Source organism: Phocoena phocoena, chromosome 6 (assembly GCF_963924675.1).
Source record: "Phocoena phocoena chromosome 6, mPhoPho1.1, whole genome shotgun sequence".
In the NCBI taxonomy this organism is placed as follows: Eukaryota; Metazoa; Chordata; class Mammalia; order Artiodactyla; family Phocoenidae; genus Phocoena; species Phocoena phocoena.
The window spans coordinates 14,321,774-14,339,847 of NC_089224.1; the positions used below are offsets into that span (position 1 = coordinate 14,321,774).

Below are 18,074 nucleotides of genomic sequence, written 5' to 3' on the forward strand. Positions count from 1 at the left end.
TCTGCATTAGGCATTGACCAGACCTCCCCCATCAGCAGAAATACCTGCTCAACCATAAAGACCAACATACTCCCAGCACCAACAAGATAACTCCTTAAAAGATAACGTTCCTTCTTGATCTTGTAAGGGGCCATAGTGATGCTTAGATATGGATTGTGTAAACTATCAATAATATGCCATTTAACGTACAGCCCTCTGTCTCAAAAAACTTACACAACTGTGCTTTGACTTCTAACTGGCTCAACAGTTTTCAGGGCTTTCTGAGATGCTCTTCCCTGGTTACAATCCTCAATTTGGCTAGAATAAAATTTTCCATTTCTTTCTTAGATCGGCTGATTAATTTTTTGCCAACAAAAGGGATATGCAAGCAATTACTAGATTTGGTCCAAGAGGGTCACACGGCATCAGAAGAAATAGCAGGTGGGAATAACAAAGCATTGGTTTTGGAACTGATCATACTTGGATTTTGCCATTTAGTGGCTGTATTATTTTGTACATTATCTGTTCTGAGACTCTGCTCGAAAACAAAATTAAATAATAATATATACTTCAAAGGGCTGTTGGAGGATTAAAGAGCCCATCTTTGCAAAGTACTCAGTGAGGACTTGATAGATGGTAGGTAACATTATTTTATAGACAGAAAAATATTACTTTGCCTATTTCATTGAACATAATCCCTAAGATTTTAATACAGAAAAAACAAAGAGTAATCATAATTATTAAGATAGAGTAAAATAATAATCTTACCTGGCATTTTTCACAGCATTCCCCTACCACACATTGAAAATTTGCTTTGATTTTACATGTTTTTGCATCACAGCAAACGTTGGTACATTCCTAAGAAATACCAGAAACAAATGCAAATGTAAGATTACCTTTTGGTCTCATTTTAGCACAATTCATAATACAATTTATTCATCACACAGACCTTTCTTTGATACAGTTTGAAAATGATTTGGGGGAAAACTAAAAAAAAAAAAAAAAAAGTTTAACTTTAGAAATACTGAGTTTATCTGAATTCTACTTACATAATTTTTTTATTTGAATATCTTTTCTAGTTCCCCCAATCTCCCATAGTAATACTGAACATGGTCTGTTTTTGGTGAAATAGGAGAGAAAACAAAAGAAAGGGACAGTTTTTTGAAAATCAAATTCCTCTAAATTGTTACAGAACATAATTAGTTCAGCTCATCAATTTTGTATCTGTCCAGCAGTAAACTTAATCTCTAGAGCATGTACTGAAAATCTAAAAATATAGTTCTTTATTCAAGTTTGACATTTAATTCAGCTCTCTATAAAGCAGTATACTTTGTCTTGTTCTCCCCACCTTGCTTCTGAGAAATTAGGCATCTGTACAAGGCTTTGGGGAAACTCCTACTTTGGGAACCTCAGAGTGAGCTATTTACAGTTACCAATTTTTAGGGTTAAAACTCTTGCCCTGGGCTTCCCTGATGGCGCAGTGGTTGAGAGTCCGCCTGCTGATGCAGGGGACGTGGGTTCGTGCCCGGGTCCGGGAAGATCCCACATGCCGCAGAGCGGCTGGGCCCGTGAGCCATGGCCGCTGAGCCTGCGTGTCCGGAGCCTGTGCTCCGCAACGGGAGAGGCCACAACAGTGAGAGGCCCGCGTACCGCAAAAACAACCCCAAAAAACTCTTGCCCTTATTCAAACAAACATCATCTGGGAAAGATTCCTTTGTCTCACAGAGGGGATAAATGTGTAATCCTATTTTGAAGTACTGAAAGGCCAACCCCCTGAGAGCTTGGCCTGGTGCTCGCATTAGGTATTAATAAGATGGGGGCAAAGGTCCCATTCAGAATCCTGGCTACCCTGTCAAGAGGATGGGACCAAGCCAGGCACTTCGAATGGTAAAAAGTCCTGAGTCCCAAAGTTGGCCTAACAAATGTCTACAAACAAACATTTACAAAATTACAAGAAGTGTGATGTTTTTAGTGAACCGCACGTTGATAGTTTATCTCTCAGCAATTGAAAAACAAAGTAGATCATTTTAGAAAGAACTTGGTGGTACCTCGCGGGTCCCACAGTCACAGTCTTCTCCCATTTCTAACAACTGGTTCCCACAGATTGGGGTGGATATGATATCTGTAGGCAGCGGAATGTTAAAGAGGCAATTGGATAATTTATCTTCCAAGAATTTTTCATAGCTGACACGGCTGCAGGAACTGAAGTCCGTAGGTATATAGAAGCTGTAAAGGTAAGGAAAAAGAAAATGGAATACAGTCACGCTGAGCAGATAGGGGGAAATATCAGGCGTTGGGTGTGATACACTCAAAACATGACCCAAAAGATCAAAGGGAAGACACTCACCAACTGCTAAATCATGAGCTCTTATTTTTGCTCCTGAAGTAGCCCACCCGGGCAGCTTAATGAACAAGGCAAGTATGGTCACATCTTAAAATAGAACATCCAGGCTGCTGTTTAATAAACTAAAAATCCTTCTAATTTATCCAGATAATCTCATTCAGCCTTCGGTCGTTTTGGTTTTGAAGTCTTAAAGGCACTAAAATTATATTTATTTACATGTTTAAGAATTCATTTTCCTTCAGAGGGATTTCTATTGACAGCCTCTCTTCATTCCACAAATAACAATGAGGTTAAAAAAGCAGTAGCCGGGCTTCCCTGGTGGCGCATTGGCTGAGAGTCCGGCTGCCGATGCAAAGGACATGGGTTTGTGCCCCGGTCCAGGAAGATCCCACATGCCGCGGAGCGGCTGGGCCTGTGAGCCATGGCCACTGAGCCTGAGCGTCCGGAGCCTGTACTCCTCAACGGGAGAGGCCACAACAGTGAGAGGCCCGCGTACCGCAAAAAAAAAAAAAAAGCAGTAGCCAAGGGGGTTGTGGGGGAGGGAAGGAATGGGAGTTTGGGATTAGAAGAGGCAAACTATTATACATAAGATGGATAAAAAACAAGGTCCTACTGTATAGTACAGGGAACTATATTCAATACCCTGTGACAAACCATAATGGAAAAGAATATGAAAAAGAATATATATGCCTACCTATCTGAGTCACTTTGCTATACAGAAGAAATTAACACAACATTGTAAATCAACTATACTTAAAATTTAAAAATTTTAAACTACAGTAATATATGTGAGAGATAGCATAAGATATGTAACTGGCATGCAGCCATATGCTATTTTGTGGAAGGGCATGGGAGACTAACCCTAGGTTGAATGAGCTGGGAGAGGGAAATACAAAAAGAGGAAATGAACACATAAAAGGGATGTGGGGTTCTTAAAAATAAAATTCCAGGGCAGTTTTGCCTAAGGTGTGGCAGGAATGTGTAATCTCTTTTCAAAGACTCTCGTCATCTTCCTATGAGAACATTCTTCTTTTTTTAAAAAAAAAAATTTATTAGAGTATATTTGCTTACAATGTTGTATTAGTTTCGCATATACAGCAAAGTGAATCAGTTATACATATACATAAATCCACTCTTTTTTAGATTATTTTCCCATATAGGCCATTAAAGAGTATTTAATAGACTTCCTTGTGCGATACAGTAGGTCCTTATTATCTATTTTATATCTAGTAGTGTGTATATGTTAATCCCAGTCTCCCAATTTATCTGCCCCCCCCTTTACACCCTGGTAACCATTAGTTTGTTTTCTACATCTGTATCTATTTCTGTTTTGTAGCTAAGTTCATTTGTACCCTTTTTTTAGATTCCACATATAAGTGGTATCATATATTTGTCTTCGTCTGACAGTTCACTCTGTATGACAATCTCTAGGTCCATCCATGTTGCTGCAAATGGCATTATTTCATTCTTTCTTATGGCTGAGTAATATTCCTTCGTATATATGTACCACATCTTCTTTATCCATTCCTCTGTTGATGGACATTTAGGTTGCTTCCATGTCCTGGCTATTGTAAATAATGCTGCAATAAACATTGGGGTTGCATGTACCTTTTCGAATTATGGTTTTCTCTGGATATATGCCCAGGAGTGGGATTATATGGTAACTCCATTTTTAGTTTTTTAAGGAACCTCCATACTGTTCTCCATTGTGGCTGCACCAATTTACATTCCCACCAACAGTATAGGTGGGTTCCCTTTTTTCCACACCCTCTCCAGCATTTATTGTTTGTAGATTTTTTGATGATGACCATTCTGACCCATGTGAGTTGATACCTCATTGTAGTTTTGATTTACATTTCTCTAATAATTAATGATGTTGAGCATCTTTTCATGTGCTTTTTAGTCATCTGTATGTCTTCTTTGGAAAAATGTCTATTTAGATCTTCTCATTTTTTGATTGGTTTGTTTTTTTGATATTGAGCTGCATGAGCTGTTTGTATATTTTTGGAGATTAATCCCTTGTTGGTTGCTTTGTTTGCAAATATTTTCTCCCATTCTGAGGGTTGTCTTTTTGTTTTGTTTATGGTTTCCTTTGCTGTGCAAAACCTTTTAAGTTTAATTAGGTCCCATTTGTTTATTTTTGTTATTATTTTCATTACACTAGGAGGTGGATTGAAAAAGATCTTGCTGTGGTTTATGTCAAAGAGTGTTCTGCCTATGTTTTCCTCTAAGAGTTTTATAGTATCCAGCCTTACCTTTAGGTCTTTAATCCATTTTGAGTTTACTTTTGTGTATGGTGTTAGGAAGTGTTCTAATTTCATTCTTTTTTTTTTTTTTTTGCAGTACATGGGCCTCTCACTGCTCTCACTGTTGTGGTCTCTCCCGTTGCAGAGCACAGGCTCCAGACGTGCAGGCTCAGCAGCCACGGCTCACGGGCCCAGCTGCTCCGCGGCATGTGGGATCTTCCCAGACCGGGTCACGAACCCGTGTCCCCTGCATCGGCAGGCGGACTCTCAACCACTGTGCCACCAGGGAAGCCCCATTCTTCTTTAATTACATTTTTCTTCTAAAACTTCTCCATTACCACCACCCAATCTGAATTCACTGAAAATGTGATAAATGTTAATGATTTTATGAACCCAGATCTTGTGTAGCTAAGATGAGGATAAAGTGACACATCACCCCAACAGCAAAGAGACAGTATGTTTAAACTATGTCTCAGTTAATGAAAAACATTACACATAGATGAGGTACAAGGTAGTTTGGTATAGATACACATCCATGATTTTGTCCTGATACTGCTATTTAATAATTTGAAAGTTTGAACATGTCATTGAAGATGACAGCCCAGCGTGAATCCAAAACACAGATAAATAGCATCTTCCCAGAAAGGCTCACCTTAGTGCTCTGTCCATCACACATACTGTAGAAGGGCACTTGCAAGCATAGGTGTCATGAAACATTCCGAAGTTATGGCCCATTTCATGGGCCATGGTCCCTGCAGTGATGAGCATGTTGTGACTGTGGTCCTGAGGATGAGAATAGGGAGACAGATACTCTGGTTGGCAAACTGAATTATCACTCAGGACATAATTAAGTATTTTCACTGTAGTCAAGTGGAGTAGAGAGTCTGATTTTAGCTTCAGTTTCCTCACCTTACCCATCTCTTCCCCTCTCTCCTTCTCTTCCCTTCTCTCCTGTCTCTCACCCTGACTTTTTCTGCCTTTTTGTCTCTCTGTCTCTGTATCTCTTGCTGTCTCTCCCCCCAACACACACACCCCTTTGGTACTGAATCCCCATCACAAGGCATAAGGCTACTCTCTGTTCTTGTCAATGGGTCCCTATAATGAAAATTTTTGTTATTTCCTGCCATGGCGGATAATGACAACCTTTTTTTCAACAATAATAAGAAATTAGAATTTTTAAAAACTGATTTACCTCCCCCCTCACATTTGGATTGTTTTTCAAATTCTTTCCAATTTATCAATAATTGGAGGTCTTTAATATATTTAGTTCATAGGGATCTAGACGTGCTCATGAACCTAGAACTTTAGAACCACTGGTACCTTTTTCAAATCTACTACTGCCAAAACTAGACATCAGTCAACTCCAGACTTCCCTTACTGCATGAAGTTCAGCGAGTAGCCAACTTCATTACCAGATTGTTTCTGATTAAAGGTGTTGGACCAGGACATCCAAGTTATCCAGAAGCAATAAAACAACACTAAAGAATCATTGCTGGTTGTAATTTCCCAGTAGGGATACAGGAATATGCCAATAACACCCACCCACAGAAAACTGATTCCCTTATGTACTTCATTTCAAAGAACAAAATAGAGAAGTCCATCAGGCACAGTACAAGGCTGGCAAACAAGGAACACGTATGTGAGACAGGAAGTTAACACCTACCACTCACAATATTGTTGCATCCTATTGAGGTGAACCTGGTAACCTTACTATCTATTAAGATGGAGAGTCTTCAGTGGGGACAAAAACAAACCAAACCATTTAAGAAAAAAAGAAATGTGTTTAAATAGACACTTTCCAGATTGCCTTATTTGAGGTTCCTTCAAATTTAGCGTACCTTCCTTTAAATAATTATTTTCATAACTTAAATGGTTTTTTCTACTGGAATTACCTCCATCCTCTCTTCCCCTTCAATCCAATCCAAGCTCTGAGGTTCATTTTAACGGAACTTTTCCTGACCACATTACTCTTCATCAACAATCCTCTCCTCTGGATTCCTACTGCAGTTTTAAGTCTATTGGGTTGGTCAAAAAGTTTGTTCAGGTTTTTTCCATAACATCTTATGGATGTTACTATCATATATTATTAACTATTGCTTTAAGTGGGCTAGTTTCTCTTCCAGTTTTATGGTAGGCACTTTCAAGCTTTAAAATACATATTTTACTTCCTCCGTTTATGATAGGAAGCCTATCATAAACCTAGACTCATAAGATATATTGGGGAGATATATACATATTCACTGACGGGAGAAGTAGCAACAACCTATAGCAGAACTGCCGACCTGTTACAGATAGGGCATGAGTTTAACACACACACACACACACACACACACACACACACACACACAGAGCCCCCACAAAAAACTACAAAAACCTCTACTCCTGAGAGAGAGGGGCAGACAAAAATCCTGAGTCTAGGATCCTATATTGATATCAAGTGAGGTTTTCTGCCATTGCAGGAGGGCCAGCAAACTCTCTTCCAGGAATGATCTGCAAAAGTCAGAAAGCAGACTTTTGCTGCCATTGAAAGGACGCAGGATCACTGAGAAAGCCTAGCTGCTGAGACCCAGGGCCTGATGAAAACTGAAATTAGACAAAGTCAGATGAGAATTCCCTGACCCCTGTTTCTCATCACCAGATAACAGAAAGCTGGACAGAGCATCCCACCCAAACTTACTGTAGTCAGATTCACAATTTTCTAGAACCAATCCTAGAGCTGAGGTCACAAGGCAACAAAGCTGAAATCTAAGGAAAGACAGGCTGGCACCTAGTGGGAGAGGTGGACGTGAACTTCTGTTTACCTGGGGCAGACACTACCAGATGCCAGTAATAACTCATACAAAACATTAAAAACTGATGTGAAGTGAGAGTAGCATCGACATATATATACTACCAAACGTAAAACTGTCACCTAGTGGGAAGCAGCAGCATAGCACAGGGAGATCAGCTCGGTGCTTTGCGATGACCTAGAGGGGTGGGATAGGGAGGGTGGGAGGGAGGCTCAAGAGGGAGAGGATATGGGGATATATGTGTACATACAGCTGATGCACTTTGTTGTGTGACAGAGGCTACTGCAGTATTGTGAAGCAGTTATACTCCAATAAAGAGCTATTAAAAAAAAAGTGTGGAAACACCAAAAAAAAACCCCAAAAAACTGATAAATGTTGATTGTGGAATAGCAAGAGAATATGCAAAATGTGAGGAATTCAGAAATTAGAGAAATTCCCACGTATTCACAGATTTTTCTCCACATGACGTCACTAAGTCAGAGTTCTGGGAAATCCTCCATCATGGTATTGACCTGGGGGAGCAGAACAGCAGTAGCAAAGGCATGAAACCCCTTCACAATCCTTCTCCCTTCTCCCTGTAATGGAGCAAACATGACCAGCACCAGGGTGAGCTAAGTGCCTCACTTGGCTTACTCTAGTCCTAGCCCTAACTAAGGTCTTAAACTTCTAAGAGAAGGGCAACAAATCTTGTCACCCTTAACGCACTGGTGAAGTCTCAGTGCAACTGTGAAAAATAAAAAGAAAGGGGAAAAAAAAAACCAAAAGCAAAAAACCTCTACCACTGGAGGAGAGGGGCAGAAGGGGCAGGAATGCCTGCTGGGTTTACATCACTAGAGGTCTCTACCATCTGGCAGTGGATCAGAATCACTGGAAGGACCCATGCCAGAAACTAAGAGATGCAGGACTTCCCTAAGACTGAGCTTAATGAGAACAAAAGGACATGCCCTCCTCCCACCAAAAGTCCAGCGATCATCCAGCAACAACAACCTATGGATGGGAGATGGATGACAGCTTAGAGACTCCCTGTGAGGTGCAGGAAAGCCCCAAAGATGAGTGTGGAACACACAGTGAGAAAGACTCTGGCAAACCGTCCTTCATTCTAAACACAAAATAACGTGAGAGGAATTTAACATCTGTGATGCACTGAGATGTCCATACCAATCAAAAAATCCCGAACCCAGCTCAACTCCTGCTAGATTGATTCAGATCTTCACACTGAAGTCCTAGAAGAAGGAAAGAAGTGATCATTTCCAGGCCAAAAATTATTTACCTCAGATTATTGCCTTTCATGAGAGGCCTAACTTTCAACAAAAAGTAATAAGGCCTCACCCCCCAAAAAAACAATACCTTGCCGATCAACAGAACCAGACTCAGATTATTAGTGCTATCGGAGAGGCACTTTAAAATAACTATGATTAATGTGTTAAAAGCTTCAGTGGGAAAGATGAATATCATATAAGACTGGATGGAAAATTTCAGAAGAGAGTTGGACACCATAAGAGAGAATCAAATGGAAACACTAGAATTGAAAAAGACAGTAACAGAGATGAATAATGCCTTCCATAGGCTTAACAGTAGATCCGGAATAGCTGAGGAAAGAATCAGTGGATTTAATGTTTCAACAGAAATTACCCAAATGGTAACACGAATTGAAAAAAATGATAAAAAGGAAAAACCAAACAAAATGAAACAAACATGGAGATACAAGTTTTGTGGGGTAATATAGAATGATCATACATATATGTTCAATTACTTATATGTAATTGAAATCCCAGAAAGTAAAAAGGATGAGAATGGAAGAGAAGAAATATTTGAAGACATAATGGCCTAAAATTTTCCAAAATTAATCACAAATACCAAGCCCCAGGACAAAGGAACACTAAGTAGGATAAATTACCTCTCCCCACAAAAACCCCTTAGTTATAACATAATTATAATTATAATCAAATTGAAGAAATTAAGGACAAAGGAAAAATCTTAAAATCAGGAAAAAAAAAAAACACCCACACACATTAGAGAGGAACAAAGATAAAGTTTACAGCAGATTTCTCGTTAGGAACTCCAGCAGACAGTGAGATCACTAAAAGTGCTGAAAGAAAAACACTATCCACCCAGAATTGTCAACCCAGTGAAATATATATACAAGAATGAAAGAGAGATAAGGTCATCTTCTTACAAAAATGGAAAGAATTCATGGACAGGAGACTTGTATTATAAGAAATATTTTTTAAAAAATTCTTATGGGGGGCTTCCCTGGTGGCGCAGTGGTTAAGAATCTGCCTGCCAATGCAGGCGGCACAGGTTCGAGCCCTGGTCGGGGAAGATCCCACATGCTGCCGGAGCAGTTAAGCACGTGCACCACAACTACTGAGCTTGTGCTCTAGAGCCCGCGAGCCACAACTACTGAGCCCCTGTGCCACAGCCACTGAAGCCTGCGTGCCTAGAGCCTGTGCTCCACCAACAAGGGAAGCCACTGCAATGAGAAGCCCGTGCACTGCAACGAAGAGTAACCCCTGCTTGCTTCAACTAGAGAAAGCCCGCGCAGCAACGAAGACCCAATAAATAAATACATTTATAAAAAAAAAAAAAAAAAAAAAAAATTCTTATGGAAGAAAAAATACATTATGCCAGATAGAAATTTTCTCTCTGCAAAGAAAGGAAGAATGTTGGGAATGTAACCAAAATAAGCACCAGTAAAGATAAGATAAATGGAAAACTAATTTTTTCTCATCTTAAATTGCACAGCAAGATGACTTTTAAAGAAAAATTAGCAACAGTGTATATTGTATTTATAGTATATGCGAAGTTAAACATTTGATAAAAATAGCACAAAGGATGGAAGGGAGTAATTAGAGGTGTTCCCTTGTAAAGTCCTTATACTATATGTGAACCAGTTAATACCATTTCAAGGTAAAACATACAAGCAGAGATGTATAATAAACCCCAGGGTAACCATTAAAAAGAAACAAATCAATAAAAAGCTAATAATGGAGATAAATGAAATTGTTTTAAATATACTCAATCCTAAAAAGGCAGAAAAAATAGAAGAGATGGCATAGGAAACATCTAGCAAAATGAAAGATTTTAATCCAACAATATGAATAATGATATTACATATAAATTATTTAAACATACCAAATAAAAGACAGAGATTGTCAGATTAGATAAAAAATAAAATCCATGTATATACTATCTAGCAGAAACCTTCTTTAAATGTAAAGAAATACATATGCTAAAAATAAAAGTAAGGAAGAGGTTGTATCAAGTACACTATAGCCACAAAGTATTGGAGTGATTATACTGAATTTGGACAAAGTAGACTTCAGAATAGGAATATTTCAGGGAAATAGAGGCACATAATATGATAAATGGATCAGTTCTCCAACAAGACATGACAACTCTGTGTATTCACTTTACAATAGAGCTTCAAAATACATGAAGTGAAACTTATAGAACTGAAAGAAGAAACAGACACATCTACAGTTCTGCCTGGATACTTAAACACTCTCTCCATAAACGATTCAAAAGAACTGAACACTATAAGTCAACCTGACATAACTGACAATTACAGAACACTCCAACAACAGTAGGACACATTCTTTTTGAAGTTCATATGGGGCAATGACCAAGAACAAACCTCAAAAAAATTTAAAATATCAAAATTCTACAAAGTATATTCCCAGACTATTATGAACTAAATTGTGTCCTGCCCACTAATTCATATGTTGAAGCCCTAACTCCTAACATGACTGTATTTGGAGATAGAATCTTCAAAGGGATAATTAGGTTAGACGAGGTCATAAGGGTGGGGCCCTAATACAATAAGACTGATGTCCTTATGAGAAGAGGAAGAGACACCAGGGGTAAGTGTGCACAGAAAAACGGCCACATGAGGGCACAGCAAAAAGGTGGTCATCATCAAGCCAAGGAGACAGGCCTCAGACACCTTGTCACCTAAAGCTACTGACACCTTGATCTTGGATTTCCAGCCTCCAGAACTGTGAGAAAATAAATTTCTGTTGTTTAAACCACACAGGCGATAGTATTTTGTTATGGCAGCCCCAACAAATGAATACACAGACCATGACAGAATAACAGAATTAAACTAAAAAGTCAATAATGAAAATTATTACAATACACATCTAAATAATACATGAGCCAAAAAGAAATTAAGGGGACTTCCCTGGTGGTGCAGTGGTTAAGAATCTGCCTGCCAATGCAGAGGACACGGGTTTGATCCCTGGTCCAGGAAGATCCCACATGCTGCGGAGCAACTAAGCCCGTGTGCCACAACTACTGAGCCTGAGTGTCACAACTACTGAAGCCTGTGCGCCTAGGGCCTGTGCTCCGCAACAAAGATAAGCCACTGCGATGAGAAGCCCATGCATCACAATGAAGAGTAGCCCCTGCTCGCTGCAACTACAGAAAGGCTGCACGCAGCAACAAAGACCCAACGCAGCCAAAAATAAATAAATGAATAAATAAATTTATTAAAAAGATTAGCAAATATTTTTAACTTAATGAAAATGAAACCACACGTATCCAAAAAACTTGGATGCAGCTAAAGCAGTGCATAGTGGGAAATTTATAGCATTAAATGATTATATGTGAAAAGAAGAAAACCCTCAAATTCACAATCTAAAATTCTTCCTTAAGTAACTAGAAAAAGAGTAACAAATTAAATGCAGAGAATGCAGAAAAAAATCAATAATCAAGACAAGAGCGGAAATCAATGAAATTGAAACTAGGAAAGCCTCAGTAAAGCAAAAACTGTTTCCTTGAGATCAATAAAATTGATATACCTTTGGCCAGACTGATCATGGGGAAAAAAAACACCCCACAAATTACTAATATGAATGATAGAGGGAAAATCACTACAAATCCTACAGATATTAAAAGGATAGTAATGGAATATCATCGACAAATATATGCCAACTTAAATGGACAACTTTCCTTGAAGACACAAACTACCAACGCTCACTCAAGAAGAGATAAATAACCTGAGAAGTCCAATATCTATTGAGGAAATTGAAAATGTAGTTTAAAAATTTTCCACAAAAACATGCCAGACCCATATGGTTTTACTAGTGAATTATACCAAACATTTCAGGAAGGAATAATACTAATTTTACTCAAATATTCCAGAAAATCGAAGAGTTGGGAGCACATCCTTTACCCTGACACTTGCTCTAATAACAAAACCTGAAAAACACATTACAGGATAAGATAACTACAGACTAATATCCCTCATGAATATAGATGCAAAAATCCTCAACGTATGTTACCATGTTGACTCCAGCAATATATACAAATAATACATTATGACCATGTTGGGTTTATACTGGATATGCAAGATTGATTCAACATTTGAAATTCAGTCACTGTTTTTTACCATGCCAAAGGACCAAAGGAGAAAAACTACATGACCTTCTCAACAGATGCAGCACAACAGCATTTGACAGGCTTGAGCTGTAGAACCAACAGTTTAAACAAACCTGAACAATGCCAACAGAATGATACGGAGAGCACATTGTAGACATGAAAGCAAGGCCCACAGTTGTTCCAGAAAATTCACTTGCCCTGCGAAAAAGAGAGAAATTGATAAAGCTTATGACTCTAAGTATATTTTCTATAGACAATTCATCCAGAACCCTAACTAATTAACAGAGAAACTCACATCGCGAATCATCACTCAAATATTTCCTTCAGCAAGTTTGCAGAAGGCATTTTTAAAAATACAATGGTTTTCATACCGCCTAAATCCAAGCATCTGGGAGTAATCACTTTAATATTTTATATCTCTTATTCATGATTCTTATATTTTTCATTGTGGAATTCATCTCTTGTCAGGAAATAAAGGGGGATTTTTTTTCTAACAAATATTTTGCTTTATATATACATATGTATGTATAAATTTATATAAATATATAAATTAAGATGAAACATGTTTCACCTTAATTTATGTTCTCCTCATGTATTTTTATATATGTTTACTTTTATTTTAGCACTGTTTTAGCTGTAGCTTGATTTAAGTTTGGGCTCATTCTGTAAGTATTTGTGTTATTGAAGCATTTATGCATTTGCAATATTTGTCCTATTGGAGCGACATTTGAACCACTTGCATTTATTTATGTAGATGATATATTTGGTCTTTAGTAATTTTAATTTCTATTTTGGTTTTGTTTCATTTTTTCTTTCAACTTTTAATAATTCCATGTGCTTTTTTGTTATTATTATTCTGTTATTATTGTCTGTTAAGAATCTGACCCTGGTTTGCATCTAGAAATTTGCAAGTATGCATCATTTTTAAAATTCCCTTAGTAGGTGCATTTACATAAAAAGTTGAACCTATATTTTCCCACTTATCAACATAAAGAATGGCAAGTACACATTCTGCCATGAAAAATGAGGAAATGAGAGAACTTCCTGCCACTTTCCATTCCCTATGGAGATTTCAATATCTGTTATTCTGTAATGATATTTTGTATGATACATGATATTTTAAAGATTTATGGCATTTATATTCTCTTTTAAAATTATATTGTGAAATTATTTATACTTAAGTCTACATTTTTGTGGATTTAATTCTTACTACCAGCTCATTTATAAAAAATAAAATCTTCCTCCATTATGGGATTACCTATTTTGGTTTCTCTTTTCAGTGGATAGAGTATATTTGGACTCTAAGATTCATACCCGGTTATGTCCAGGTATAGGTATATTTTGTTAATTTGTCAGGTAAATGGTAAGGCTTTCAATTTACACATGAAAGGACAATTATTTCCTTCCATCCTTATCTTTTTAGTTCTTTTATCTTGTTTATTCTGGTCTATTCAGGAAATCTACTCTTGATATTGGATTACTATTTTTTATCTATACATCTGTCATCTTGTCTATAATTTATATTTCTCTACCCTATTACTTCACAATACTGGATTCAACTACCATTTTAGCTTTGTCCTGGGACCAGTCTGGTAAGAGTTGAATTCCCTTACTACTCACTACCTTCGAGACCCTGGAAAATCACCAAACCACTCCCCAAAATGAGCTATGTCTTGTGGTGGGCCCCTGAGTCTGGAACTCATCTTTCCAAATTAAGGAACTGTGGCAGCTAGCCTTCAAAGATAACCCAATGAGCCAGCCTTGTGGTATTCATATCCTGTGTAGCACCTTCCCTAAAACTGGATAGGTCTATGACTTGTTCTTGACCAACAGAATACACCAGAAGTGATGTGTGATTTCTAAGACTGAGTCATAACAAGCCTTGAAGTTTTCTCCTGGGCCTGTTAGAATGCTTCTTCTGGGGAAAGCTAGTCACCTTGTTAAGATATCCAGAAATCTGAGACTGCCATATTGGAGGAAGTCCAAGTTAGCCACCTGAAAAGCTGTATATGCAAAGAGATGACCAACCGGCACCCCAGGCAAGGCACTAGACATATAAATGAAGAAGACTTATTTTAAGTCTGTAAGTTGCGGGCTGATGCATCATGCAGTCATAGATAACCAGCACAGAATATTAATTAATTCTGACAGGACCTAGTCCACTTATTTCCCATGACACCCACTGTTTTCTTAGGTAGTGAAACTCAAGTAATTTTAAGTCACTCTTTGTTGCCATCTGATTCCAGCTGCAAACCATCCGGCGAACTGTCTTGAGGCATATGCTTAGCAGTCTTGTGTCATTTATAGCTGTTGGATTTATTTCCCCTATTTTTTAAATTAGTCACTAATTAGTCATTTTGTCAGGATGGCAGAAGCATGGGATTAGAATATCATGTTCAATTTTCCTTCAGTCCTAGAAGTTTGTCCTGATTGGTGCGTACAGCTAATCCATTCTTTTAAAACACTGAATCTAAATCCCTCTTGCCATTATCTAAACCCGCCTTTCCTTTCTGTTATACACAATCAAAACAAACAAACTTGTTATGAATCATTGCTCACTTACTAGCCTCTCTCTTAAAAAAAAGAAAAAGAAATCGTTGGAACAAAAGTAAGAGCACATGCAACATAAGATCCAAATGAATACTTTTTAAACTTTTAACGCTCTATGTGTAAACCTGTAACCTGAGATACCATTTGCTTTGCCAAGGCTTTGAAAAATGTCTATGGCAAATACCACAGAACACACAAAGGGGAGAATCTCTACATACGTGATTAACTGAGCAACATCATGACGCTTTCTTCTTAGGAGGACACCCCCCCTCCATTTAGCAAAACTTTCCAAGGTGAGGCTTGCATTGGGGGATATCTTTATCTTATCCTTGTCATTCCAGATTTCCATCCCAATTAAGGCAACATGAATATTGAGCTTTTTATAAAGCTGTTGAAAGAGAATAAATGGCAAAGTAACAACTCATAATGGTGTTATTATCTTTTAATATTTTCAATGTACTTTAGATTTTGAAACTTATTTACAACAGCACTGTAAAAACCTTCTTTCCAAACATACTTGTGAAATGGAAGTTACCATCTCTTTTGGCAGACACTAGCATCCCCATTTGTAGGCAAGACAGGCACCCTTAGATATTTTAGGTCTATAAACTCCCTTTTTTGGGACAAAGGGTCTATTGAAACAAACTTTTCCTGTTTTTGCAACCTCAAAAAATATTATAATTTCCTGCTAGTAGTTCATGACTATGACTTTACTATAAATATATTTCCTCAAATGCTATGTTACTTCCTCAGAGTCATAATTTTTCAGAATTAGCAAGCTTGACTCGGTGCTGATTTGGACATCAGAAAAGGAGCAGGCTACATGAAAAAGTCCTGCATATGTGAGTTACAATAAAGTAAGGGACCTCTAATACTTGAAACTGGACTGAACCAAATAATCTACAATGCGTATAGAATAACCTTTAGAAATAACTAGTTAAGCTTATGAGAAAATACACTTACTCTAAAGATGAAAACTTAAATTACTACTATAGTTCATAAAACTGTACAGTGCTGGTCAAAGAGTACAAGCTTCCAGTTAGAAGATGAGTAAGTTCTGGGGATCTAATGTACAACATGGTGACTAAAGTTAATAATACTGTATTCTATGCTTCAGAATTGCTAAGAGAGTAGATCTTTAATGTTCTCATCACAAAAAAGAAATGGTGGAATCATGTGACGTGATGGAGGTGTTAGCCAACCTATTAGGTGAGCGAACCTAATCACTTTGCAATATATAAGTGTATCAGATCAACACAATGAACTCCTTAAATTTGCCCAATGTAATATGCCAATTATATCTCAATAAAGCTGGGGGAAAAAACTACACAGTTACAGGCCTTCTCCTGGGGCAACTTTCTGCTGAGAAACCTGAGGAGATATTTTTTCAAAAAAAACAAGAAAACAAGAAAAGTGTTGAGGAATGCAATTATCATCAAAAGCAAAGTAAAAATCTAATCAGATTAAAATCTTGCCTTTGATTTTTTTTCCAACTTCCTTATTCCTCTCTTCTTTATCTTACTCACCTGACAAAACTCCAATCCCGGTTCAAACAAACTCTCCCTTCTGTCTCTCCTCCATCAAGCCCCGAACACAGACAGGGGAAAACAAATGATGTCGGCTGCTTTCACTTAGAAGCCATGACCACTAACCTCAAGTGATCTGAACCACCCTCCAGCAAACCTGCTGCATTTCCAAAACCCATTCACTCTCACAACCTTCTACACATTTTTTCATGCTTGCTCTTCTTTCTCAAAAATTCTGCCACCTTCTTTTAAATCCTCACTTTGAGCAGATGTCCCTGCTGCCAAATTCATCGAAGAGCATAGATGCAACCAGAAGAGAATCTCCACAAGCTCCCACCCCGTCCACCCACTGGTCTACACCTGTTCAAACAGCATGTGCTTCCCCTTCCTCACTATCTGAATGAACTGTGAGCCCAAGGCCAACTTCTCCATGCATGCACTGGACCTGCCATCTCTCCCCAGATCAAAGAGATTCCTCCAAAAATTATTCCATCTTTTTTTCACTGTCAGTGTTTAGCCTTTTGTGCAGTGGTTCTCATCAGCATATAAAGGATGCCTCATCGTGGCGGGACCGGAATTTCTCTTTATGATTCTTCCTTCAATGACTTATGCCCCATTTCTCTGCTTCCATTTATAACAAAACTTCTGTATTTGCTGTCTCTAATTCCACTTCTTTCATTGTCTCCTGGACTCCCTGGAATCATGCTTTCACACTCCACAGGAACTTGCTCCATCCAGGAGACCAATAACTTCTACTTTGTTAAATCCAGTGGCCAGTTCCTGGTCCTCAGAACATTTCACATCATTGATCATGTCTTCCTTTGATAGATTTTTGTTTCAAGTAGCTTCTAGAATAACAACCTCTCCTGGATTTCCTCCTATCTCACTGTCTACTCCTTGGTCTCACCTCCACTCTCACCTCTTCCCCTCTTACTCCTCCTTAGAGAAGTACTTCAAGTATATATCTTTGTATCCTCTTCCTACTTATCTACACCCATTCCCTTGTTGATTTTACAAACATTTTCTGCAAAGGTCCAGGTAGAAAATATTTTAGGCTTTGAGGCCATGTGGTTTTGGTTGCAATTACTCACCACCTTTGTTATTGTAGCAGGAAAGCAACCATAAACAATGTAAACAAATGGGCATGACTGTGTTTGAATAAAACTTTATTTTATAAAAAGGCAACAGGCCAGAGTTGGTCCACAGGCTACAGTTTGCTAACCTGTGTCTTATGCCATCTGTATGTGCTAAAGTCATA

General features: G+C 38.1%; 1 protein-coding gene across 1 annotated transcript in view; it reads right to left on the minus strand.

Moving 5' to 3' along the window:
• The window catches only part of ADAM28 (ADAM metallopeptidase domain 28), a 63,555-nt gene that overhangs the window by 15,579 nt on the left and 29,902 nt on the right, over positions 1 to 18,074 (minus strand). The window contains exons 10-14 of the mRNA XM_065878815.1: positions 15,509 to 15,678; positions 12,854 to 12,938; positions 5,222 to 5,352; positions 2,028 to 2,205; positions 748 to 837 (exon numbers count right to left, since the gene is read on the minus strand). Of these exons, the coding sequence (XP_065734887.1) occupies positions 748 to 837; positions 2,028 to 2,205; positions 5,222 to 5,352; positions 12,854 to 12,938; positions 15,509 to 15,678 (654 nt within the window). The remainder of the gene's footprint in view (positions 1 to 747; positions 838 to 2,027; positions 2,206 to 5,221; positions 5,353 to 12,853; positions 12,939 to 15,508; positions 15,679 to 18,074) is intronic.